The sequence below is a fragment of the Peromyscus leucopus genome, chromosome 23, assembly GCF_004664715.2.
Source record: "Peromyscus leucopus breed LL Stock chromosome 23, UCI_PerLeu_2.1, whole genome shotgun sequence".
Taxonomy (NCBI): Eukaryota; Metazoa; Chordata; class Mammalia; order Rodentia; family Cricetidae; genus Peromyscus; species Peromyscus leucopus.
The window spans coordinates 12,887,600-12,913,387 of NC_051082.1; the positions used below are offsets into that span (position 1 = coordinate 12,887,600).

A 25,788-nucleotide genomic window follows, 5' to 3' on the forward strand; every position below is an offset into this window, starting at 1 on the left:
CTTTGTAGTGTCTGGTAATCATAGTTGTAGACACTGTAAAGTATTGCTGTTATTAGTGACTTGCACACAGTGAGTGTCCCCTTCCCCACACTTGTGTCTCACTCCTAGGGATTAAAAGTGGCCTCATCTGGGGTTGGGGATTTAGCTCAGTGAGGCCCTGGGTTCAGATCCTCAGCTCAAAAAAAAAAAAAAAAAAAATTGGCTTCATCCATCTTGGTTATTGATGTCTAGCAGTGTAACTAAATCACTAGCCTCTCTGCAACCAATTTCCTCACCTTTGAAGCAAAGACTACAGGATTCTCATGCCTCCAGGGGATGCCAACCAAGACACTGCCTGCCTAGCGTGCAGAAGGGTGAGGACAGAGCTGTCATCACTGAACCTGTGATGTTATCACTGTTCTCCGCATTACACATGCTACCAAGTCTAACCAGCTTAGGGAGCCACGGGCCCACTGTCTCCAAAGCGCCTCAGTGTGTGGGTGTTTTGCTCCTATATACGCCGGTGCCCAACTTGTGTGCAGTGTCCTTGGAGACCAGAAGAGGGCATCGCATTCTTCTGGAGCTGGAGTTCAAAATGGTTGTGAGCAATGTGTTGTTGAACCAAACCTGGTTCCTCTGAAAGAGCAACCAGTGCTGTTAACCGTTGAGCCCTCTCTCCAGCTCTCCAAACACATTTTTAATATCCCAGGTGGTGGCATGCTTTGTCAAGTCCAGTTGACAACTGTGTACTCTTTTGTATACTTAGGACTCGGCACTGAAGGGGCCCACAGAACAGGTGCAAATAAGATCCAGCTAGTCACTTCCCAAAGTTAGATCAGATGTGTCCCGTGAAGACTGAGTGCCTTTACAGGCAGCTGTCCAAGTTCTCACTCCCCTCTTTACAAGACAACTAAAAAGTCTTATAAATATTTTGTAATTCCTGTTGGCCCTAGCTATCTACCTCTCTCTCTCTCTCTCTCTCTCTCTCTCTCTCTCTCTCTCTCTCTCTCTCTCTCTGTGGGGGGTGGGGGGGTGGGGGGGGTGGGGGGGTGGGGGGTGGGTGGGTGGGTGGCAGTCAGTTCTCTCCTACTATGTGGGTTTCAGGAATTGAACCCAGGCTCTTAGGCTTGGTGGCAAATGCCTTTACCCTCTGCATCATCTTGCTGGCTCCTGTTGTCTTGGCTTTCATTGGAGGTTCATGAACATTTAGGAGTCAGTGGTGTGACCTCCAGGAGATTCAGTCTTTAGTGAAGGAATTTGTAAATCATCAGGGCATGAGAACAGAAATGGCTGGGACAGGTGACTGCTCCCCAGTGTGGTGATGCTTTCTCCTTGTGTGCTTAGTCAGGACCACCTAGGGCTCTGGTCCTTTTAGAAAGTGAAAACACACTCTCGGCCTTGCAGCTGGTCACTGTGATAGTGAGGATCATAATGGATTCCCCTCTGCCTGAGTTCCTCTCATAGTAGAACAGCAAAGTTAAACAGCAAAAAATAAAAGTTCGAATTCTTTAAATTTTTGGTTGTATAAAATTCTAACATTTTGTCTTGTTCTGAGACAAGGTCTGATGTCATGAAGACTGCCCTCAAACTTTAAAAAAATTTTTTTTTAGATTTATCTAATTTTCTGCATATAAATGTTTTCCTGTATGTATGTTGTGCACCATGTGTGTGCCGTGTCATTGGAGCCCAGAAGAGGGCATCGGATCCCTGGAACTGGAGTTAGGGATGGTTGAACCACCACGTGGGTGCTGGGAATCAAACCTGGGTCCTCTGAAAGAGGAAGTGCTCTTTACCTCTGATCCATGTCTCCAGACCCTGCCCTCAAAATCTTTTTTCAGTTGTTTGTCCTTTTGAGACAGGGTCTTCGCTGTCCTAGACTCCAGGCTGCCTTTAATCAGGGAGACCTGCCAGGCGTGTGGACCACCAGTCCCAGGTGCCCTTGGATTCCTTTGTATTTTTTTTTGGTTTTTTGAGACAGGGTTTCTCTGTGTAGCCTTGGCTGTCCTGGAACTCACTCTGTAGCCCAGGCTAGAACTCAGATCCACCTGCCTCTGCCTCTGCCTCCGGAGTGCTGGTGTTAATGGAGTGTGCCGCCACCACCGCCCGGCTGCCCTCAGACTCTATCCCTCTTCCTCAGCTTCCCCGGCGCAGCCCTCTCACCTAGTCCCATGCAGCATTTTCATGGTGTACATTTGTTTTGTTTTGTTTGAGAAAGGGTCTCCAGCCTGCATTTTTAATACCTGCATTGTAAAAAGGATAACAGTGTGTTCACTTTGGAGAACTCAGCTGTGGACAGTGTCACTTCAGAAAGAGGGACATTTTGGCTGAGCATGGTGGTAGATGCCCATAATCTCAGAATGGGAGAGGATCAGGAATTTGATGCCAGCCAAGGCTCCACAAACCCATGAAACAATAGCAAAACCTGTTTTGCTTGGTATGGTAGTGCACACCTGCAGTCTCCGAACTCAAGAGGCTAGGGTGGGACTATATATATCAAAACTGACCATGCTTTCTCAGGGCTCAGTTCACTGGCTTATATGGAGAAAACAGAAATAACCAAAAATCCAAAATGTGAGGCTAGAGAGAGGCTCAGCAGTTAAGAGCACTGGCTGCTCTTGGAGAAGATCTGGGTTCAGTTTCTGGCAGCCGTATGGCAGTTCATAACCGCCTGTAACTAGTTACTGGGCATCAGACGCCCTCTTCTGGCTTCCCCAGGCACTGCAGGCACGTGGCACATATACGTGCAGGCAAAACACCCTTACACGTAAAATAATAAGGTAAGAATCCACCATGCAGTTACGTCACTGGAGTGGAATTAAAAACCGTTTTCTTTCTTCTTTTTATTTTTATATGATTCTTTCTGGTTTTTTGAGACAGGGTTTCTCTGTGTAGCTTTGCACCTTTCCTGGAACTCACTCTGTAGCCCGACTGGCCTCTAACTCACAGAGGTCCACCTGCCTCTGCCTCCCAAGTGCTGGGATTAAAGGCCTGTGCTGCCGCCGGCCACCCACGCCTTTAGTCCCAACACTCAGGCAGAGGCAAGCAAATCTCTGTGAGTTCCAGGACAGCCTGGGCTACAGAGCAAGTTCCAGGACAGCCAGGACTACACAGAGAAACCCTGTCTCCAAAAACAAACAAACAAAAAACCACTGGAGTTGTCTTGTTGCTTTCCACTAAGCCTGAGCAGGGGTTAGTTTTGCTTTTCCCTTGCTGTCTCTCTCTTCTATCCAGACTCCACCACCACAGAACACAGCTCAGTATGTAAAAGGCTGGCTAGTCTTGCACCTCTTTTTATTTTTTTGAGACAGGGTTTCTCTTTTTAGCCCTGCCTGTCCTGGAACTCACTCTAGAGACCAGACTGGCCTCGAACTCAGAGATTTGCCTGCCTTTGCCTCTTTAGTGTTAGGATTAAAGGTATGTACCACCATTGCCTGATTTTTTAATTATATGTGTATATGTTTATTGCATATATGTGTATGTCCTCCGTGTGTAGGGTAGGCCTGGTGATGGTGGAGGTTAGAAGAAGGCGTCAGAGTTCCTGAGCTAGAGTTACAGATGCTTGTAAACTGCCATGTGGGGAACTGGACCCTGGACCTTTGGGAGAGCAGCCAGTGCTCTTAATAGCTGCGCAATCTCTCCAGCACCAGTTCGGACACCTTGACTTGTGCTAGGAGCCCTGGCCTGTGCAGGACCTTCCTGGTCGGATGTTCATCTAACCAGCTTGTGGTGTTCTCATTCCGTTTCCTGAAGAGGAGCTGGATTTCATCCACTGGGCCTATTCTTTAACAAGGCTGCTAGTTTGGGTTTTTGTTTGTTTGCTTGCTTGTTTGAGGCAAAATTTCTCTGGCTGTCCTAGAACTCCCTCTGTAGACCAGGCTGGCCTTGATCTCACAGAGATCCACCTGCCTCTGCCTCCCGAGTGCTGGGACTAAAGGTGTGCGTCACCACCACCTGGCTGGTTTTTGTTTTTTAAGAGTTCGGTGGCTGTCATCAGTTATGTTTAGTTCCAGAACTGTAAGAAGTGTCTTCTCTCAACTGCCACACAGATGATGACTAGGGTGGAAAGACTACCCAGGAATGTGTTGGCTGTGTGTGGCTGGTTGAATGTTAGCCGTGCACAGCTCTGCTCAGCACACAGCGGTGCCTTCTGCCTTGGAGGCCCAGCCTACAGACAGGGAGGGGTGCAGAACTCTGTTGACTCCGGCTCCAGGGCATGCTGCTTCTCCTTTGCCTTCTTTTCTGACTGTAAACGTGGGGGAGTCGGGGAGTGGGGAGAGCATCTCCCGTGACCGCCCTTTGTTTTTGCCTCTCCCCATCGGTGTGCACAGGCTGACGCCGATAGCTTCTACATGGCATGCAACGGCCGCCAGTTCAACTCCATTGAAGATGACGTTTGCCAGCTGGTCTACGTGGAAAGGGCTGAAGTGCTGAAATCGGAAGATGTAAGTGTGAAGGCTTCCTAGATCTCACGAGAAGTGCCGCTGATTGGTGTAAGATGGACTGTTAAGATGTTTGTAGAAACCTCCAGAAAGGCCTTACTGTGGAGCTTGAGAGGAGAGACAGAAAACTGGTTCTGGAGTCTGGAGAAACAGAATGGGGAGGGACCAGCTAACAGTTGTGGAGGTTCTTTTGGGGTGAAGGAATGTTGACAAATTAGATGGTGGTGCTTTGGGCACGATAAAACATTTGGTGTAGCTGTTCTAAAAGCCACCGGGTTTCAATGCAGAATATGAACACTTAGGAGACTGAGGTGGGGGTGCGGGCAGGGGAGCATGAGTGCACAGGTCGTATGGCAAGGTCAAAGCTAACGTGCTGCATTGCAAGGCTCAGCTTAAAACAAAATGGAGAATTATATCTCTTTTTTTTTTCTTTTTTTTTGGTTTTGGTTTTGGTTTTTCGAGACAGGGTTTCTCTGTGTAGCTTTGCGCCTTTTCTGGAACTCGCTTGGTAGCCCAGGCTGGCCTCGAACTCACAGAGATCCGCCTGCCTCTGCCTCCCGAGTGCTGGGATTAAAGGCGTGCACCACCACCGCGTGGAGAAAAATAAAATCACCTTTTAAAGAAAGAAAAAGCAGCAGATGCCAGATATGGCTCCCACCTCTAACCTTAGGCCTTGCAAAGCCGAGTCAGGAGGGTTCCTTAGAGTTCCAGGTGAACCTGGTCTGGAGTGGGACTCTGTCTCCAAAAATGAACAATAAAAGCAACAGGAAGTCTCTTGTCTAAAGAAGATGGCAGAGGATGAGGGCTGGGGCTTAACCAGATGTTTCCTGTAGGGCGCCAGCCTCCCTGTGATGGACCTGACAGAACTCCCCAAGTGCACGGTCTGCCTGGAACGAATGGACGAGTCTGTGAATGGCATCCTCACCACCCTGTGCAACCACAGCTTCCACAGCCAGTGTCTGCAGCGCTGGGATGACACCACGTGAGTGCAGGGGCTACCCTTCCCGGAATTCAGAACAACCACCAGCAAACACTCCTAGTCTCTGCAGAGCTGGGATTGCAACTGGGACAAGACCTTGATGTTTCTCCTTGCCTTCTCTCGTTCTCGTAGAAATTATTTGTTTATTTTTTTATTTGTGTGTGTGTGTGTGTGTGTACATTCACGTACACCCAGGATGCGTGATTGATTATATGTGAGAGCACAGCCTCACCAAGTATGAGGAAGGACCAGTGTGCAGTGCTGTGACTGGACACCATAGGTCCTAGCCCAGTAGGGCTGTCTAATGGCTCAGAGGCAAAGGCTCTTGCTTCCACACCTGACAGCCTGACTCTGTCCTGGGGAGCCAGCTGGTGAGAGGAGGAAACAGTCTCCCGTAAGTTGTCCTCTCCTCCACACGCATATAGATATGTGTATTGACAGACCCACACAGAGGCATAATTGGGGCACGGGAGACCGAGTTACATGTAGTCCTGCAAGCCTGTAGTCACAGCCAGTTGGGTAGTGGAGTCAGGAGGATGACAAGTTACCTCTACACAATTGAGTAGGTCGATTCAAAAGCTGAAGTGGCCACACCTGTAACTCCATAATTTGGGTTAGAGTTTCAGGGCAGCTGGGCTGCAGAATGGTCCACCCAAACAATAAAGAAGTGAAGCCAAGCCCTGCGGCCACGCCTGTAATTCCAGGGAAGCGAGGCAACAGGCCGCTGGATTTTGGCAGGAGCTTCGGTCCTTCAAGACACTTGATGTTTCATAGATGGTGTGGAATGTCGAAATGTACTCACTGTGCGCTACAAGAGTTTTGACTATTTCCCCTAGATTCTCGTAGTCAGAATCAGAATTTGGTATTAGTTTGTTTTCCTGTCCAGTCTGCTGCAGCCACCACACAGGCAGAAGGGTCACAGGAAGCCACTGTCTACCTGTGGCAGCTGCTCTGTCTAATCCAGGAGCCATTTCTTTCTTTCTTTCTTTCTTTTTTTTTTTAATTTATTTATTTATCTTATGTATATGAGTGTTCTATTGACTTTATGCCAAAAGAGGATGTCAGATCTCATTACAGATGGCTGTGAACTACCATGTGGTTGCTGGGAATTGAACTCAGGTCCTCTGGAAGAGCACCCAGTGCTCTTAACCACTGAGCCATCTCCCAGTTTCTCTCTCTCTTTCTCTCCCACTTCCTTCTCCCTTTCTCTTTTCCTCCCTCTTTCCCTGACTTCTCCTGTCTTTTTTACTCATTCTCCCCCCCCACTTTGCTAAGTATAGTTCTGCCACTACACTCTCAGTCCATGTCTATCTGTTGTTTTAATTGAAACAAGGTCTCAGGTCTAGAGATAAAGTTCAGTTGGTGAGTCCCTGACTAGCATGGAAGCTGGGCAAGCTCTAACCAGGAAGCCCTGGGCTCCATTCCAAACCAGATGTATGGTGCATCCCAGTCCTAGGGAACTAAAGGCTGGAGGACCCATGTTCAGGTCACCCCTGGCTGCATAGAAAGGTGGAGGCTAGCCTAGACTACATGAGACCTACTTCAAAAGTAAACGGGAACTGAGAGATGCTTGGCAGTTACGAGCACTTCTGCTCTTGCAGGGGCCCGGGTTAGGTTCCCGGCATCCGTGTTGAACAGCTCACACCGGGCTGTAACTCCATTTTCTGCCCTCCACGGGCACTGCTTCACAAGGTGCATATAATACGCTCAATGGGCAGTGGTGGCGCATGCCTTTAATCCCAGTACTCGGAGGCAGGGCCTGGCGGATCTCTGTGAGTTCGAGGCCAGCCTGGTCTACAAGCAAGATCCAGGACAGGAACCAAAACTATACAGAGAAACCTTGTCTCAGAAAACCAAAAAAAAAAAAAAAAAAAAAAAAAGCTCAAGCACACACACATGCACATAAATTAAATCTTTAAAAGCAAAAACAAGCCCTTACCATCTAAGCCCAGCTGATCTGGCACTCCTGTAGCTGAGGCTAGCCTTGAGCTTATGGAGTTCTCCTGCCTCTCTCCTGAGTCCAGGCCGTACAGGCATGCTCACTGCACCTGCCCATCTTCTTCAGCACTAAAGAAGTCAGATGGCCCTTTAGCTCCCTCCTTGCCAGGGCAGGATCTTGGCCTTCTGCCTGCCTGCGCCTTTTCAAACCTGCTCTTCATGACCTAGCCAAAGAGTGAATGGATGCTTGCTACATTCTTAGTGGCAGTTCAGTCAGCCACAACTGTATCCCACTTGCTGTCATGTTGACCCATCAAACAAAATATATTGATGACCAGTATTGAATATGACTTCATCTTGAGTATAATAGAAAAGGGTTACCCCAGTTGAACATGGTGGCACACACCTGTAATACTAACACTTGGGAGGTGGAGGCAGGAGGATCAGGAGTTAAAGGTCATCTTCAGACTGGACTGCCTGAGCGGGGAGGGGTGTCATGTGTATGTCTGAAAGGTGGTTCAGCAGTTAAGTACACTGATTGCTCTTGCTGAAGACCCAGGTTAGGTTCTCAGTACCCATGCTCGGCTGTTCATAGCCACTTTTAACTCCAGCTCTGGGGGATCTGATGCCTTCTCTTTTGGCCTTGGTGAGCACCCACATACAAATAAAAATAAACCTTTTTTAAAAATTGACTGGGAGCAAGGTACAGTTGCAAATGCATTTAACTCCAGCACTCAGGAAGCAGAGGCAGGCAGATCTCTGTAAGTTCTAGGCCACCTGGTCTGCATAGCAAGTTCCAGGTCAGCCAGGGCGACATAGTGAGACTTTGTCTCAAAAAAAAACAACAAAAATAATTGGCTGGATGTAGTAGCTCAAATCTTGAGTCTCAGCACTTGGGATCAGAGACAAGCTGTTCTCTCTGTGAGTTCAACATTAACCTGGTCTACATAGCCAGCTCCAGGCCAGCCAGGACTATGTAGTGAGATCCTGTGATGCATTTATCTAATTATTCATTATCAGTAAAAACTTAGGAGTCAGGGCTGAAGAGGTGGCTCAGAGGTTAAGAGCACAGGCTGTTCTTCCAGAGGTCCTGAGTTCAATTCACAGCAACCACATGGTAGCTCACAACCACCTATGATGAGATCTGGTGCCCTCTTCTGGAGTGCAGGGATACATCAATATTTTATTGATTATATCACATAACAATCCTGTCTTAGTTAAGTAAATAAATTTTTAAAAAGAGAGAAAAAGTATCAAGAGGGGGGGGTTTATAGTCCAGGTTTTTCTCTTTCTTTTTTTTTTTTTTGTTTTGGTTTTTAGAGACAGGGTTTCTCTGCGTAGCTTTGCGCCTGTCCTGGATCTCACTCTGTAGGCTGGCCTCGAACTCACAGAGTCCCGCCTGCTTCTGCCTTCCAAGTGCTGGGATTAAAGACGTGCGCCACCACTGCCCGGCAATAGTCGAGGTTTCAACATCTGTACATCATCTCAGCCTTATCTTCTGTGTCCTGGACAGGTGTCCTGTTTGCCGATACTGTCAAACGCCAGAGCCAGTGGAAGAGAACAAGTGTTTTGAGTGTGGTGTCCAGGAAGTAAGTGCTGCTGTGACAGGGGAGAATGAGAAGCTTTCATGGTTTTCTTCTGCCCAGGGCAGCTTCGATTCTTCGTGGACTAATTCTTTTTTTGTCTGTACTCAAGTGTGTGAGCACTTGAGTACAAAAATTATTCTTTTTGAATAATTTATTTGTTTTTATTTCATGTACACTGATGTTTTGCCTGCATGTTGTGTGAGGATGTTATAGCCCCTGGAACTGGAGTTACAGACAGTTGTGAGCTACCTTGCGGGTACTGGGAATTGAACCCGGATCCTCTGGAAGAACAGCCAGTGCTGAGCCATCTCTCTAGCTCAGGTTCTTTAAAAGACTGAGATGCCTGCCAGTCACTTGTGAATCTGTGCTTCAGACTCTGCAGAAGCCAGAGAGGGGAAACGGTAGACCAATAAGGACCCAGGAAGGTTGGACTTTAGAGCCTTCGTATTCAGAAGGCTGTGGAAACAGCTCCTGAGTCATCTTTTTTCCAAGCCATGTGAGCCCAGTCCCATGCCTCCCCTCCCCCATCACTAATTCGGATCTCCTCTCTTGGCAGAACCTCTGGATTTGTTTAATATGTGGCCACATCGGATGTGGACGCTATGTGAGTCGGCATGCTTACAAGCACTTTGAGGAAACTCAGCACACATACGCCATGCAGCTTACCAACCATCGGGTTTGGGACTATGCTGGAGGTTAGTGCATGATCGTTTTCTGATTTGGATTCTTTGCTGTGGAAACTCCCTCTCAGCGTAAAATGTCATCTCTTGACAGCTAGGCAAATTCAGATTCGTGGTTATCCCTGAGGGTGCCATGCTTAGGGATCGAGAGTTAAAGAGAAAGTTTAGATGTCTGTTCTCAACCTCTCTCACTCTGTAAAGTTTAAATAATTTGACCCATTTTTAAAGAAAAATCATACATCATTTAATTTAGAGTTCTTCTCTCCCCCCCTCTGCCGCCCCCTCCCCCCCAGGATTTCTCTGTCTAACAGGCCTGGCTGTCCTGAAGCTCTGTTTATAGACCAGACTGGCCTTAAAATCACAGAGTTCTGCCTCTGCCTCCCAAGTGCTGAGATTAAAGGCCTGTGCAACCACGCTTAATTTAGATTTCTAAAAACAAAAATGTCTCAGTTAAGAGCAGAGAACTTTTCATTTCTAAGGAGCCGCTTCTGGCCAATTCTTGTGTCTTAGATAATTATGTCCATCGACTGGTTGCAAGCAAAACGGATGGAAAGATCGTTCAGTACGAGTGTGAGGGCGACACCTGCCAGGAAGAGAAGATAGACGCCTTACAGTTAGAGGTGAGATGCTGTAAGCTGTTGCCTAGCAACTGCTATTAATGCCTTTTTCCCGCTCTCTGGAGAAAGGTGCTTTGACCTTTTAATACAGTCATTTGCCCTGTGTGGAATTTTTTTTTTTTCAGTTCTGTCATTTCTTCGAAGAATTTCTAAAGTGTTTCTGTTTTGAAAGTTAAGCTTCCCTGTGTGATGTTCCTGGTTGTCTTGAGTTCTGGCTCATTAGTTAAGGCAATTCAGGTCATCTTCTGCAGCAGCACTAAAGCCGAAGGTAGGATGTTCCTGTCAGTGACTCCACAGAAGCTGGACGCAGTAGACTTGGTCAGAGTGAACCCCGGCAGTGCCCTGCCTCCCTAGGAAGCAGTGTGTTTACTGTGTGTGCTTTGTGAGTTGGGGCTTGTGGTTAAAGCCATTTCTGAGTTGATGTGTTTGAAGGAACAGCACATTTAGCACACTCAGTTTTCTTCTGAGCGGTAAACCTGTCTGTAGCAGTCAGTCCTCCCACAGAACTGTTGGACACACAGAGCATCCTGTCACTCATGTGGTAGTAATATTTCGTTGTTTCCTGTGGGTGGGGCTGCTTGAGTGCTGGGATTAAAGGTGTGCGCTACCACTGATCAGTGGGTTGGGTTTGGTTCTAAGACAGGGTCTTGTCAAGTACTTCCCGACCGACTCAGACTAATGATCCTCCTGTCTATTTTACGTAAATTTCAAAAAAAAAAAGTTTAACTAGGAAAACTTACCCAAACCCCTGACTATCAGAGGAAATGGATGTTTGGAAATTGGCTCATTAGTAGACTATTTTTGAGATCTATTTTTTCATTTTATGGGTATGAGTGTTATGTCTACAGGTATGTCTGGCCTGCATGCATGCTTGGTGCCAGAGAAGCTCAGAAGTGGGCCTCAGATGCCCTGGAACTGGAATTGTAGATGTGAGCCACTTGTGGATGCTGGAGATTGAACCTGGGTCCTCTGGAGCCAGTGCTCTCATCCGCTGAGCCATCTCTCCAGCCCCTCATTTGTGGACTTTATAGTTCTGATAAATTTAGAAAAGTAGCTTTCTGTAAGGCTTGTATTCTTAATAAATTAATATATTTACAGAAATGATCAAACCCTTGACATTAAGTCTTTAGAATAAGTATCTCTTCCATATGAACTCTGAGTAATGGTGCCATCCACATCTTATATACAGCTTGTCAGGGTAGGGTTGTACCTCAGTTGGTAAGAGACTTATCCAGCTTTTACCAGGCTGTGGTTGCTCTAGAACTCACTATGTAGGCTAGGCTGGCCTATTCAGACACACCACCACACCTGGCCCTGCCTACAGGTCTGAACACCCACGGCCCCATCTTGCTGTGTCCACACCCAACATCTTTGTCGTCCTTTGAGATGAAGAGGCCCTGGGCTGGTCTCGTGACTGTCAACAGCCTCTCCTCTACTCCCAGAAGTCCTAGCGGTCTACTGCAGTCCAACATCCTTCTCTACCTGTGGCACACAGTACTGTGGGCTCAGGCCACCATGTAGCAGTGGAGATACAGAGACCAAGTACAGTCCTGTTTCCAGAGTTCACCGTCTAGTCAGGATGGTCTGTGAGTAAACCTTCCAGTCAGTACTGCTGTCGTGAGGGCTGCCAATGGGGGTGCAGAGATAGAGGAGCTGGTTAGAGTTACATGTGGGGAGGGTGCTGAGTGTGGAACCCAGAGTCTCATGCATGCTAAGCCCACATTTTACCACTAAGCTACCACTCTAGCCCCGAAGTTTATATAAATTCAAAGCCTCCGTTTTAAAAATTGTCTAGACTAGAATAAGTTTGTATAAAAGTGCATTCACACTAAGGTAAAGGTAGGAAGATCAAGAACTTGAGACCATACACTGGACATTTGAGGCCAGTCTGGGGTATATGAGACCCTGTATCAAAAAGACAAAAAGGCCTGGTGTGGTGGTTTGAAAGAAAATGGCCCCAAAGGGAGTGGCACTATTAGGAGGTGTGGCCTTGTTGGAGGAAGTGTGTCACCGTGGAGGTGGGCTCTGAGGTCTCATTTATGCTCAAGCCACGCACAGTGAGACAGTCCACTGTCTATTGCCTTCTGATCACGATGTAGCCAGCACCATGTCTGCCTGCACACTGCCATGCTCTCTGCTGTGATGATGATGGACTGAACCTCAGTTAAATGTTTTCCTTCCAAGAGTTGCTGTGGTCTGGGGCTGAAGAGGTGGCTCAAAGGTTAAGAGCACTGACTGCTCTTCCAGAGGTCCTGAGTTCAATTCCCAGCAACCACATGGTGGCTCACAACCATCTGTGATGAGATCTGGTGCCCTCTTCTGGCCTGCAGGGGTACATGCAGGCAGAACACTATACATAATCAATAAATCAATCTTTTTTTAAAAAAAAAAAAAAAGAGTTGCTGTGGTCATAGTGTCTCTTCACAGCAATAGGAACCCTAAGACAGATGGGCTGGAGAGATGACTGAGCAGTTAAGAGCACTGGCTGCTCTTCCAGAAGATTCAGGTTCAATTCCCAGCACCCACATGGCAGCTCACAACTGTCTATAACTCCAGTTCCAGGGGATCCAACAATCTCATACAGACATGAATGTAGACAAAACACCAATACACATAAATTAAATAACAAACAAACAAACAAAAAACACAGAAAGGCTAGAAAGGTAGCTCGGCCTGTCAAGGTGCTTGCCATGCCAACATGAGGGCCTGAGTTCAGTCCCCAGAACCTGAAGGTTACAAAATGGAAGTGGTGGTGCAAGGTTGTGACCCCAGTACTGAGGAGATGGACACGGACAGATCTCTGGGACCCACGGCCAGCCCAGCCTACTTGGTAAGTTCTAGGTCAGTGAGAGACCCTGTCTCAAACTAAAGTAGACAGTGCCTGAGGAATGATACCCGAGGCTGACTCTGCCCTCCCCTTGCACACACATGAATAGAACACATATACAGCATTAAAAACATAAAAGTAGCCGGGCGGCGGCGGCGGTGGCGGCGGCGGCGGCGGCAGCGGCAGCAGCAGCAGCAGCAGCGCTGCACACCTTTAATCCCAGCAATCAGGAGGCAGAGGCAGGCAGATCTCTGTGAGTTCGAGGCCAGCCTGGTCTACAGAGCGAGATCTAGGACAGGCATCAAAGCTACACAGAGAAACCCTGTCTTGAAAAACCAAAAACAAACCAACAAACAAAAAAAAAAACCATAAAAGTAAGCTGGGTATAGTGGTGGCACACACCTTTATATATATATATATATATATATATATATATATATATATATATATATATATATAAAATTTGGATTCTTGGATTTTTCCCAGCTAGATTGCAAGCCTCACTCTGTACCTCTGGCCCAGTGCCTGCTGACCTGGGTTGAACCCAAGTGTAACAGATTCTGACGAGCCTGACATAGGAGTATAAGCCTCAAGTCCCCAGCTGATGAGGTTGGAAGGTGGCCAGTGTCTCAAGTGTGAGGCAGTTTGGGCAAGCAGCAAAGCCATGTCTCCATTCTCTCTCTCTCTGGTTCTCGTAATAATGGCTGTCTGTGTAGTCCTGGCCAGCCTGGAGTGTTGGGATTCACCCACCACGGCCCAGCAGCTGTTTTGTTTTGTTGGTTTGTTTAGGAGTTTCCTAACTTCAGTTGGTTTGTTGTGAGTGTAGGAGCAGCACTGTGCCTGTGGAGACCTTGACTCTGCACGCCGTTCTACTGGCTATCAGGGGTCACGTTCACTGGGTTTCAGTGTTGGTGATGGCTCACATCTGGCTGTTTGTTCTGCTTCTAGTATTCGTACTTACTGACAAGCCAGCTGGAATCGCAGCGGATATACTGGGAAAACAAGATTGTTCGCATAGAGAAGGACACGGCAGAGGAGGTGAGTGTCTGACCTGGTGACTGAAATGCCATGGCAGGGCACAGGACAGTGGGAGAGGACACAGGACAGGGAAAGGGGTTGTCAGAATCTTCTCTGGGTGGTGATGGGGAGAGAATTGTTTGATCTCTAAAAAAAATGGTGGACTTAAGGGTCTTGATAGTTTGTGTTTCACCTGAGTCAGAGCTAGCGCTTTGCACAGTCCCTCTAAGAACATAAAATGGTGACTGCCTTGCCTGCTGCTCCCTGCCTGTGTCCTCAGGCAAGGATTCTCTTGTAAAACCCAAAATCTTATCACAGTGTGCTCACAAGGTTTTGCAGCATGGGTCAGGCCTGGCACGTCAGCTTAGGAACGGTGCCTTTGGGAGCTGGTGTGGAGTTGTGTGGCTTTGTAAACCGAGGGAAATAAATTAGGCAGAAATGGAGCTCTTGTGGTCACCCTGGAGAATGACTGATTCGTGATTGCAGTTACCACATTTTAACTAAGTGATCCCTTAAATGTGCCATGCATAGTGGCCTAAGCCTGTAGCTCTGGCTACTCACGGGGCAGAGGCAGGAGGATTGTTTGAGCCCAGAAGTTTGAGGCCACATAGCCCCCCCCCCTTTTTTTTAATTTTTGAAGATTTATTTTGATTTTATATGTATGTGTGTTTGATTGGTGGCGGGGCGCACACCTTTAGTCCCAGTGCTCGGGAGGCAGAGGCAGGTGGATCTCTGTGAGATCCAGGACAGCCAGGACTGTTTCACAGAGAAACCCTGTCTTGGAAGGGAAAAAAAAAAAAGAGTGTTTGATTGTATGTCTGTGTGTACAGTGCCTTTGGAGACCAGAAGAGGGCGTGAGCGCCCCTCGAACTGAAGCTGCTTGTGGTTGTGAAGAACAGTGGGGGCCAGGAACTAAACCCAGGCCCTCCCTGCAAGGAGAGACCGTGCTCTTAGCAAGGTGTTTGCTGGTTTGGATTTAGATGTCAACGCATAGAAAGGGATGTGATTTTTGCAGAAACCTATATAGAAGGCCTGCGCTCTGCATGCTTGATTTCCTCCTAGTTTGTAGCATGTGCAAGGAACCTTGAGAGTTCCAGAGAAGACTGTTTGAACTCAGGTGCACCTGGGGCTTGTGTGTGTGAGATCTCCAGCAGCTGCTTCTCTTAGCAGTACATGAGGTCTTTTAATCTTCTAAATGTCCCAACTGGTGACTTAGTCCCCGCCTCCCTGGGCCCTAGCAACAGTATGAATTGGCTTTTCAAACAGCCAGTGTTTGACTCAGGCTTTGGAGTGATCTTTAGTTAAAAGTCATGGATGAAATCCTTGCTCCAGCCTTCCAGACAGTGGAAGCGCCATGCAGAGGCCTGGAGGACGCTGGCCGTTCTGCCCTGGATCGGTGCGATTGCCATTACAGGGAGCAGACCGGAGCTGCCACTCCCACTGTGGACTCCCCAGGCCGGGTGCTGCTGCGGCTTCCCTAATGGCTTTTTGTGGCTTTACCCGCATGACCACCCAACTTGTTTCACACAGACCCTAGCGAGCTGAGCTCAGAACCCTCTCTGCCTTGTATGATTCCTCAGGATTAGCCACATTCTCTAAGACATGCCAGCAAAAGCAAGTCAGGGCTGGGGAAGAGAAGCCCCAAGGAATTCGCTTTCAGGTCGGAGTGAGCTGGAGCCAGGGCAGCTCCCAGTGAAAGCTTACAGCACTTGAAAAGGATGCCTTTGTTTTCGGATGACAGATGTCATTTGTCCATAAGTTCATGGCTGATGGAAGCCTTTTGTCCTGCAGTGTCCTTTTGTGACTGGCATTCTGTCCATTTGCACCCCAAGCAGTAGAGCATGCAGGGCGACAGTGACAGGTTCTTACTCGTGGGCCTCATAACACATTCATGGAGGTGGTGGGGCTGGGGGAGGGGTGATAAGCCAAGCCTGAAACCTGCAGGTCACTTGTAGAATTGAGGGAGTGTGATTTATTTCCGCCAGTCACAGATGTAGGAGCAGCCAGCCACTCAGAGCCATGTGAAAGCTCTTGGCTTCCTTTCTTTTTTTTAAAATGTAATTTATTTTAGCTAGGCAGTGGTGGTGCATACCTTTAATCCCAGCACTCAGAAGGCAGAAGCAGGTGGATATCTGAGTTTGAGGCCAGTCTGGTCTACATAGTGAGTTCCAGGACAGCCAGGACTACACAGAGGAAACTTTGTCTCAAAAAAACAAAAAGAAAAGAAAAAAAATTATTTATTTTAGTTTTTTGTGTACGAGTGTTTTGACCGAATATATATATGTGCAGCATGTGCTTAACTGATGTCTAGAGAGGTCAGAAGAGGGTATCAAATCCCCAGGAACTGGAGTTACTGACAGTTGTTAACTGGGAATTGAACCCCAGTCCTCTAGAAGAGCAGCCAGTACTCTTAGCCACTGAGCGATCTCTCTAGCCCATGTGTGGCTTTTGGTTTTCATAGGGCTGAATATAGAGAATACACAGTTAGGTGGTGGGCATAAATGGGACCCCTGAAGATACATCTTTTCAGATTTCTAGCTTCATTTAAATCCATACTTCTTTCAGTTATAAACTATAAAAATCAGTTTGATAGGTCACAAATGGCATTTTTATTACATAGAATATGGTAGATGTAGGAGTAAAGTGTACTACATCTATTGTTTTATGAAGCTTGTTTCTGTTGTGTGTGCATGTGTATCTATAGTGTGTGTGTGTCTATTGTGTGTGTACACGAGCATGCTAGTTGCAGAGGTCAGATAACAACCTTTAGTTCTCTCCTTCCACTTTTAAGTGGGTTCTGGACATTGACTCAGGCCATCCGCTTTGTGCAGCAATCACCTACACCCCTGAGCCATTTCACTAGCCCTTTGAGGTGTTTCTTAAACACTAACCCTAGTTACCATAGCATCTATCTGTGGAGCATCAAGACCTTCTCCAGAGATGGCCATAATGGCACACCTGTAATCTCAGCACCTGGGGAGAGGAAACAGAATCAGAAGATCAGGGCCATCCTGGGCTTCATCGTGAGTTTGAAGATAGCTTGGGCTACATAAGACCTCTCAAAGAAAGTTTTCATCTTGATTTAAAGATGTTTGGCTTAATATTTTCATTGACCAAAATGTACTTGAGTCCTTTTGATATTAGTTCTTCTACCTTCCACTGCTGCGCAGAGGAAGGCAGGGAAGAAGAAAAGCAGCTGGAGAGTCTAGTGGTCTCTTACCTGGAAACAGTGTTGAAGTAGTTGGGCCCTGTAGTCATTCCTGAAATCTAGCTCCTGGCAGGTTTGGCAGGAAGCTTGACAAGTTGAAAGCCAGCCTAGGCTACAGAGTAAGACTTTGTCACAAAAAAATAAAAAAAATAAAAAAAAAAAAAAAAAAAGGACCACCCATTGTGGTGCACGCCTTTAATCCCAGCACTTGGGAGGCAGAGGCAGGCAGATCTCTGAGTTTGAAGCCAGCCTGGTCTACAGAGTGAGTTCCAGGACAGCCAAGGCTACAAAGAGAAACCCTGTCTCAAAAAACCAAAATAAATAAATAGATAAATCAGGCAAGGCAAAAAAGGCTAAAGTATGACCCTAGTGTGGTGGTGTCACAGGTGCCCCAAGCAGAGAACATAAAACTTTGGCCTTCAGCTTCAGAGAGGTTTAAAGCTTGGTTTTGGACAGGATTCCCCCATCCTGCAGCCGGGTGGCCTTGGGTCATTGCCTTGTCTTTCTGAGTCTGTTTCCTCAGAAGCTTGTGGATTGTGCCATCGCTTACTGAGAGGTGTGGGTACAAAGGCTGCTGGATGCTGGTGCCTAGCAGCCCGGCCTCTACTTCCCTGCTCCGAGGCTCATCTTCTCTCAGTTTCTAAGACTCGGAGTTGAGGCAGCTCCCAGCTCTGCAGCTCTTCACATATGGGTCGGTCCCATGTCCCCTAGCTGGACTCCAGTGGGCTCTCGGTAGGACTGCTTTTGCCTGACCTCCATATCATCGCATTCTTTCTAGTTCTCTGAAGTGTGAATTAGTTCTCTAGATTATTGCCTTATAGACTGACCCAGACAAACACACAGTTCTTACGGCTTCATGGCACAGCAGAAAAGCAATAAGTCGGAGGACAAAACCAGACCAAACTAGTAGAATCCAGTCTCACGGTTTTCTTTTGTTTTTGAGTTATTGGGTTTATTGAGACAGCATCTCCTTCTATAGCTAAGGATGGCCTGAGACTCACTGTGTACCCCAGAATATTCTTGGCATCTTCCCGTCTTAGCCTCCTAAGTCCTGCGGCGATAGCAGGTGGGAGGTAGCAACCCAGCACGTCACGAGTTCTTGGAGATGACTTCAGGAATGTTCTCTGGAGGAACAAGGGGGCTGTTGGTTAATAATGAGAGGCTCTGCTATGGCCTTGGGCAGCCCTTTCCCTCTTCCCAAGCCTGGATTGCCCTCGTTTGTTCGATGGCTTCCCTGTGCATCCAGCAGCTCCTGGTCTTTGTTTATCCTAGAAGAAAGTCTTTTGCTCAGTTTTTCACAATTTTTTGTCACAATTCCTTCCAAGTGGCTCACCTTGACTTTCTGACTTTCTGGATACAGAGGCGGGCGGGGGAGGGGGGTGGTAGTGTCGCAAGAACTGTATGATTCTGCCTGACCTCCATTTGCACTTTCAGATTAACAACATGAAGACCAAGTTTAAAGAAACCATCGAGAAGTGTGACAGCCTGGAGCTCAGGCTCAGTGACCTCCTGAAGGAGAAGCAGTCTGTGGAAAGAAAGTAGGTATCCCTCAGTTCTGGCACCACGCATGCCAACGGGCTCTCACCGAGAAGCACCTTTGCTTCCTTGGCCACACCCCGTATTGAGCATGTACATCATGTAGGCTTTCGGGGTTCTTTGTAGTTGGAGCAGAGTTGCAGTGACTTCTCATTGTGTACTTAGGGGCTAACAAGACGGCTCAGCTGCCAAGCCTGACCACCTCTGTTTGATCCCAAGACTCACATGGAGAAAGGGAAGAACTGCCTCCCAGGCACATGCACCTCGGCACGTGTGTACACACACACATCAGGAAATGCATGTAGACATGAAAAAGATTAGATTGGGGTTCCCCTTGAGGAGTAGAGTGCCAGTTAGAACCCTGCACTCTCCTGCGATCCGAGTGCTTGTCGTGTGTGCAGATGGCTTCCATTTCTGCCTGCAGTTTCTGAGAGCCATCTTGGCTGAGAGCTGGCAGTTAGGAAAGAGGTTTTGTCTAAGCCCATGTCCCAGGTCCTCCCTTGGACAGGATTCAGGGCTAATGATGCCAAGCATGGAGCACAAAGCCATGACCAGCATGACAAGAATACTCCTCGCTGCTGCAGTCAGAGTGGGGTATTCCTGGTGGCAGTGGCTAGCCTATAAGTCAGTGGCAGAGCGTCTTCCCAACATGCACAAGGGCCTGGGTTTGATCCCGAGTACTGAAGAGGTAAGATTTCCTCCCAGGTTTTAGTTACACTGTAGAGGTGACTAGATTGTTTTTGTAACCATATAATATAGTGCATAAAGGTACTTTAAGAGGGATGCTTGATCTTTAGTGTTGTTTCTCTCTCTTTTTTTTTAAGATTTATTTTATTTATTATGTATACAGTATTCTGTCTGCATGTATCCCTGCAGGCCAGAATAGGGCACCAGATCTCATATAGAAGGTTGTGAGCCACCATGTGGTTGCTGGGAATTGAACTCAGGACCTCTGGAAGAGCAGTCAGTACTCTTAACCTCTGAGCCATCTCTCCACCCCTCAAGATAGGGTCTTACTATGTAGACAAGGCTGGCCTCCAGCTCACAGAGATCCCCCTACTTCTGCCTCGAAAGTGCTGGCCTAATGTTTATCTTTAATTGTGGAGAGTTGCATAATACAAAACTAGCCATTTGTGAGTGTGTTTCTGTGTCTGTTTATGTCTGTATGCACGTGTGCACGTTTTGGAGGGTAGCCTGTGGAGGCCAGAGGTCAGCATTGGATATCTTCCTTTATGGTTCCTCATCTTGGTGGTTTTGTTTGTTTTTCACACAGGGTCTCACTGGGTAACCCTGGTTGTCCTGGAACTCACTCTATAGACCAGGCTGGCCTCAAACTCACAGAGATCTACCTGCCTCTGCCTCCCGAGTGCTGGAATTAAAGATGTGTGCCAAGCTTTGGTTTGGTCTTTCGGGATGGACTCTCATGCTGTAGCCCTGAATTCTTTTTTTTTTTTTTTTTTAATTTATTTATTTTTATTTTATGTTCATTGGTGTTTTGCTTGCATGTATGTCTGTGTGAGAGTGTTGGATCCCCTGGAACTGGAACTGGAATTACAGTTGTGAGCGGCCATGTGAGTGCTGGGAATTGAACCCAGGTCCTCTGGAAGAGCAGCCAGTGCTCTTAAACTATTGAGCCATCTCTCCAGCCCCTGTGTCCCTGAATTCAAATATTGCTCCTGCCTCAGCTTCCTGAGTGCTAGGATTACAGGTGGAGCCACCATAATGCTTCTTTGGCATTCTGATACATAAAAATGCTACCTGCTATATATAGTGTCTCGATTCTCCGCTTAGTGTAATTCTTCACTTAGGAGTGAGCATTGAGGGTAGAGTGCACCCACTCTTGACCCCTTCCCCTCCTTTAGCAACTCATGAGGTCAGAGCACTTGTCTCAGAGGATGCCACTTCCCTCCCTGGTGGCTTCCTCCTCATGGCCATGACACTGACAGAGTTGCTGCTGCTGCTGAGCTTGGCAGAGAGGGGCCTGCCCTAATGGCTTCCAAGGTCCCGGAGCAGAAAGGGACGTGGAGCAGGTGAGGCTAGCTCTGTCTCCCTCCGCTTCGCTCCAGGTGCACACAGCTGAACACCAGAGTGGCCAAGCTCAGCACAGAGCTGCAGGAGGAGCAGGAGCTGAACAAGTGTCTGCGAGCCAACCAGCTGCTGCTGCAGAACAGGCTGAAGGAAGAGGAGAGGCTGCTCAAGGAGACCTGCGACCAGAAGGACCTGCAGATCACTGAGATCCAGGAACAGCTGCGCGATGTCATGTTCTACCTGGAGACACAGCAGCAGATCAGCCACCTGCCCGCCGAGACGCGGCAGGAGATCCAAGAAGGGCAGATCAACATCCCCTCGGCCCCCAACCCGCCCTCTTCGGGGGCCGGTGGGAAGCTGCCGTCCAGGAAGGGCCGCAGTAAGAGGGGCAAGTGACCTTCAGAGACTTGTCCCCGAGACTTCCTGGGCACTGCAGGGTGTGCTGGAACCTTTGCTGAGCGGGAGGGTGGGCCCTAATAAGTATGCCTGAGGACGAACTATGGTCGTGTGGCTCCTTCTTTTGTGTGATGTGAGGAGACAGAGAGGGTGGCATTGGCAGCGCTTCCCAAGGTGGCGAGTCTCAGACCTCAGACACCTCATGGCCATTCTGCCTTCCAGCTGGGTGGCCCCCCATCTTGTGTGGTTTTCCGTTGTATTTATTCAGTTGGAGCACTTGCAGTTGAGTTCCAGGGTAGGTTGATGACATGACGTGACCTCAGAGGCCGCAGTACCCAGCACTAAAGCACAGCACCTGCCTCCAGGAGAGGAGCCTGCTGCCCCCTGCAGAGCGATCGTCTCTCCTGCCACCCCTCCCTCCCTGTGGAGTTAGAGCTGCTTCACTGTCACAGAGAAGAGGCTTGTCCTCGGCAGCCGTCCTGCCTGGCTTGAGGGCAGGACAGACAAGGACCTGGGCAGATGGAGTGGACCCAGTGTGGGGAGAGGGTGACAGCTCTTTTTGATGACTGTACGAAATGTGCCTGTCCAATAAGAGCCTTCCTGGCTCTCCTGGGCTCGGGTAACTGAGAATATCCTCCATCTGGCAGGAGTCAGTGAGGGGCAGGCCTGGGGAGAGGTCTCTGACAAGCTGATATGTGTAGCTGGGGTCGGTGTACTGACCATTTACAGGCCAGGCGCATGTTCAGGTCGCAGCTAGAGGGAGCGTGGGCAGATTTCCAGTTTCGCCCTTAGGATGTAAGCAAAGGCTGCCTCTTACCCCAGACCCTGGCTGCGGCATATCAGACAGCCATATGATACTTACCGTGACCAACAGAGGTGTTGTGTGCCTCTCTCCAGAACCAGGAACACCAGATAACTAGTAGCATAGTAACTGAGCAGAACTGAAGGGACACCATGTTGGGAATTGACTTCTAGAAGAGCCTGGGCAGTTAGGACAGCAGTGTGTAGTTCAGTTTAATTTTCTGCTTTACCATCAGCCAAAGGTTTGAAATGTCACGCTTTAGGACTTTTTTCTTTATTTCTTTCTTTTTTTTTCCTGATTGGACCTCGCCCTTTGGCCTGAACCTCTGACGTGTGTTGTCACAGTGTTGCTTGTGTTGCTGACCACTGTCCAGTTCTGTGGAATGTGCTGTGGCATTTCCCAAAACCACACCTGTGACTGCAGAGTGAGTGTACTCAGACCCACGTGGCTCTTCCTGAGGGCAGCCCAGCTCTCCAGACCCTCAGGCCCGAGCTGCACAGGCACCTGGAGCCGGGGCAGGAGCCGACCCGCCTCCCACAGAGCTTCCACTTTATCTAGAACGCATCTTACGCTGCTCCAGTCCCAGTCTCTGCCCCACTCATCCTGCACATCTGACCTTGCGGAAGCCGGGGTGGGTGGCAGCATGCTAATTAAGGGAATCAGAAGTCGTTTCCAAAGCCGGCTCCTCGTTTCGTTACAATCCACCAAGCAGCCCTGCCACACAGACGAGAGCCGCACTTCCCAGCACAGGTCCGGGAGAATGCCCGGGAAGGCTGTGGCCAGAGGAAGCAGCAGATGGGCAGAGGTTTCCAAACTACTTGAAGGTCTTAAAAAAATGTTCCAGGAAAACAAAAATCAAGATGTGTAAATAAAATGTTATTTTAAAAGGTCAAAGAGTTATGTTTGAGTCTGACATTATACGGGATGGAAGCTGTTAGTGTGTTCTTCAGAACAAAGACAAAACTCACTTTCCCACGCTCCCTTGACTGATGAACTTACTAAAACAACCAGAGGTTATTCCTCCCTGTGTGAAATTTGCATCTGTGACATTGCTTGGGAGCGTGTATCTAAGGGTGTCAGTGGTCTGCTTGTTTGCTTGTTTGTTTGTTTTTCAAGACTGGGTTTCTCTCTCAAGCCCTGGCTATCCTGGAACTCTGTAGAACAGAACAGGCTAGACTCCAGCTCAAAGATCTGCCTGCTACCTCTGTCTCTGAGTGCTGGGAATTAAGGCGTGCACCACCACACCCAGTGAAATGAAAACTTTTCTTTAATAATTTATTTTTATTTTATGTGCATTGGCATTGGCGTTTTGCCTACATGCATATCTGTGTGACAATGTCAGGTCCCCTAGAACTGGAGTCACAGACAGTTGTGAGCTGCCATGTGGGTGCTGGGAATTGAACCCTGTCCTCTGAAAGGGCAGCCAGTGCTTATAACCACTGAGCCATCTGTCCAGCCCCATGGGGAAAAAAATTTTTTTTTCTAGACAGGGTTTGTCTGTGTAACAGTCCTAGCTGTCCTGGAACTCACTTTGTAGTCTAGGCTGGCCTCGAACTCACAGAGATCCGCCCGCCTCTGCCTCCCAAGCGCTGTGACTAAAGGTGTGCACCACCACCGCCCGGCCCATGAAAGCATTTTTAAGTAACGAGAAAAGCCCTCCCCTTTAGGAGCCCTAAGTTTCCCCCAGTGTCAGAGCCCTGTCTCCTCCCCCTTCTGTGCGGTGAACTTGACTTTCCCCCTTAAGGCATTCACAAGGATAGTTTCCACTTGTGCACTGGGAGAGTTTTCACTCCTGGGGAGAGGTTACAGAAGGCTGTGGGTGTCCTGCCCTGTCGCTGTCGGGTTCTCTTGACATAGTATCTCTCACCAAGCCTGGAGCTAGGCTAGCAAGCAGCAAGCCCAGTGATCCTCCCGTCTCTGTCCCCCAAGCACGGGTTACAGGTCCACATGCCTGTGTCCAACCTTTTACATGGGTGCTGGGGATGCGAACTTGGGTCATCGTGCTTGCACGGCAGATACACCCCGAGCCATCACCCCAACCGCTGCCATCCCTTTTTGATACCGAGTTTCATTATAACAAAGGCTGGCCTTGAGCTCATGGCAGTCCTCCTGCCTCTGCCTCCCAAGAGCTGCAGTTACAGATGTGAATGTCGTCTTCGTTTTGTTAATCTAGTTTTTGGGTTTTTTTTTTTTTTTTTTTTTTTTGTTTTTCGAGACAGGGTTTCTCTGTGTAGCTTTGCACCTTTTCCTAGAACTCACTCTGTAGACCAGGCTGGCCTCGAACTCACAGAGTTCCGCCTGGCTCCGCCTCCCAAGTGCTGGGATTAAAGGCGTGCGCCACCACTGCCCGGCTAATCTAGTTTTTTTGAGACAGGGTCTCTCTACATAGCCCTGGCTTTCCTGGAACTGACTGTGATATCCACCTGCTTCTGCCCCCGTGCCCCCCCTGGGCCCCCCTGGGCCCCCCTGTGCTGGGGTTAAAGGTATGTACCACCACATCTGGCCTTCATGTTGTAATGATACTCGCCCTTGATTCTCGGGACATGGCTCTCCCTGGACTCGAACAGGCCTCAGGTTTTATTCCTGAGAGCTGCATTGCTGGCCCAGCACTGACAGTCGCTAGCCTGAGCTAGGATGGATTAGTGTGTTGTGAACCCGGGAGCTAAGGATGGATTAGTGTGTTGTGAACCCGGGAGCTAAGGTGTTATGCATCAGCTTCTCAGGACTGTGCATTCCTCCTGCGTTAAAGAGCCCGACAATCTCATTTCACACAAGATGACTACAGCCTTTGGGGCCTAATGCTGAATGGTTGAGGTCAAAAATTCTTCACTGGGGGTCTGGAGAGATGGCTCAGAGGTTAAGAGCACTGCCTGCTCTTCCAGAGGTCCTGAGTTCAGTTCCCAGCAACCACATGATGGCTCACAACCATCTGTAATGAGATCTGGTGCCCTCTTCTGGCCTGCAGGCATACATACAGAACACTGTATACATAATAAATAAATCTTTAAAAAAAAAAAAATTTCTTCACTGGAATTACCTGGGGAGATGTGGCTCTGGTGCTTGGCACACAGCCCCTCTGCTGCAGATAGCGTTTGTTACTTACTCCAGGTCAGCTACCAGACTCATTGCTTCTGTCCCGGGATTGCTCTAGAGCCCAGACCCGAGACTCAGGTCCAACTTAATGCTGCTTGTACAAAACTGAGTCCACCACCTGTGTCTGCTGTATGGAGGCCATGGAAGCCCAGAATAATCCCATCCTGACACGATGTGACCACAGTGCAGTTCTTGTCACATGGTCAAAACCGGTCTGTCACTCAAAGTTGACACATCGCATAGGAGAGCCATTCTGACTTACCTCCACAGAGATGTCTTCTGCCATTTTTTTGCCCAGAAGCAGCAGATCCCACACTAAACCTCTTGTATGTCTGTGCCCTGGTTTACAAAGAAGAACCCTGAGGCTAGTGGGGTGTGGGGATAAAGTGCTTGCCATGCATGTGATGACCCGGGTCTGATCCTTAGCACCCACATAAAAAGACAGACATAATGGTGCATATCTGTAATCCCAGCACTAGGGGGCTGAGACAGGGTCTCTGGGGATTGCTGCCCAGTCAGCCTAGCATAATTAATGAACCCCAGCTCCCCCTGAGAAGTGGGAGGAGGTGCCCTGTACTTGGAGATCTGCCTGGCTCTGTGCCCCTGAGGGCGACCTGTAGCATCCACGTGCAGGGGCTGGAGAGGCGGCCCATGGTTAAGAGC

At 48.5% G+C, this 25,788-nt stretch overlaps 1 protein-coding gene across 2 annotated transcripts in view; it reads left to right on the top strand.

Moving 5' to 3' along the window:
* The window catches only part of LOC114681882 (BRCA1 associated protein), a 31,254-nt gene extending 8,328 nt beyond the window's left edge, over positions 1 to 22,926 (top strand). For both annotated transcript variants that reach the window (XM_028855638.2, XM_037198678.1), the window contains 8 exons: positions 4,308 to 4,421; positions 5,252 to 5,400; positions 8,849 to 8,924; positions 9,478 to 9,616; positions 10,112 to 10,221; positions 13,994 to 14,083; positions 18,705 to 18,808; positions 20,873 to 22,926. In XM_028855638.2, the coding sequence (XP_028711471.1) occupies positions 4,308 to 4,421; positions 5,252 to 5,400; positions 8,849 to 8,924; positions 9,478 to 9,616; positions 10,112 to 10,221; positions 13,994 to 14,083; positions 18,705 to 18,808; positions 20,873 to 21,230 (1,140 nt within the window). In that variant the 3' untranslated portion in view covers positions 21,231 to 22,926. The remainder of the gene's footprint in view (positions 1 to 4,307; positions 4,422 to 5,251; positions 5,401 to 8,848; positions 8,925 to 9,477; positions 9,617 to 10,111; positions 10,222 to 13,993; positions 14,084 to 18,704; positions 18,809 to 20,872) is intronic.
* Positions 22,927 to 25,788: the final 2,862 nt, after the last annotated feature.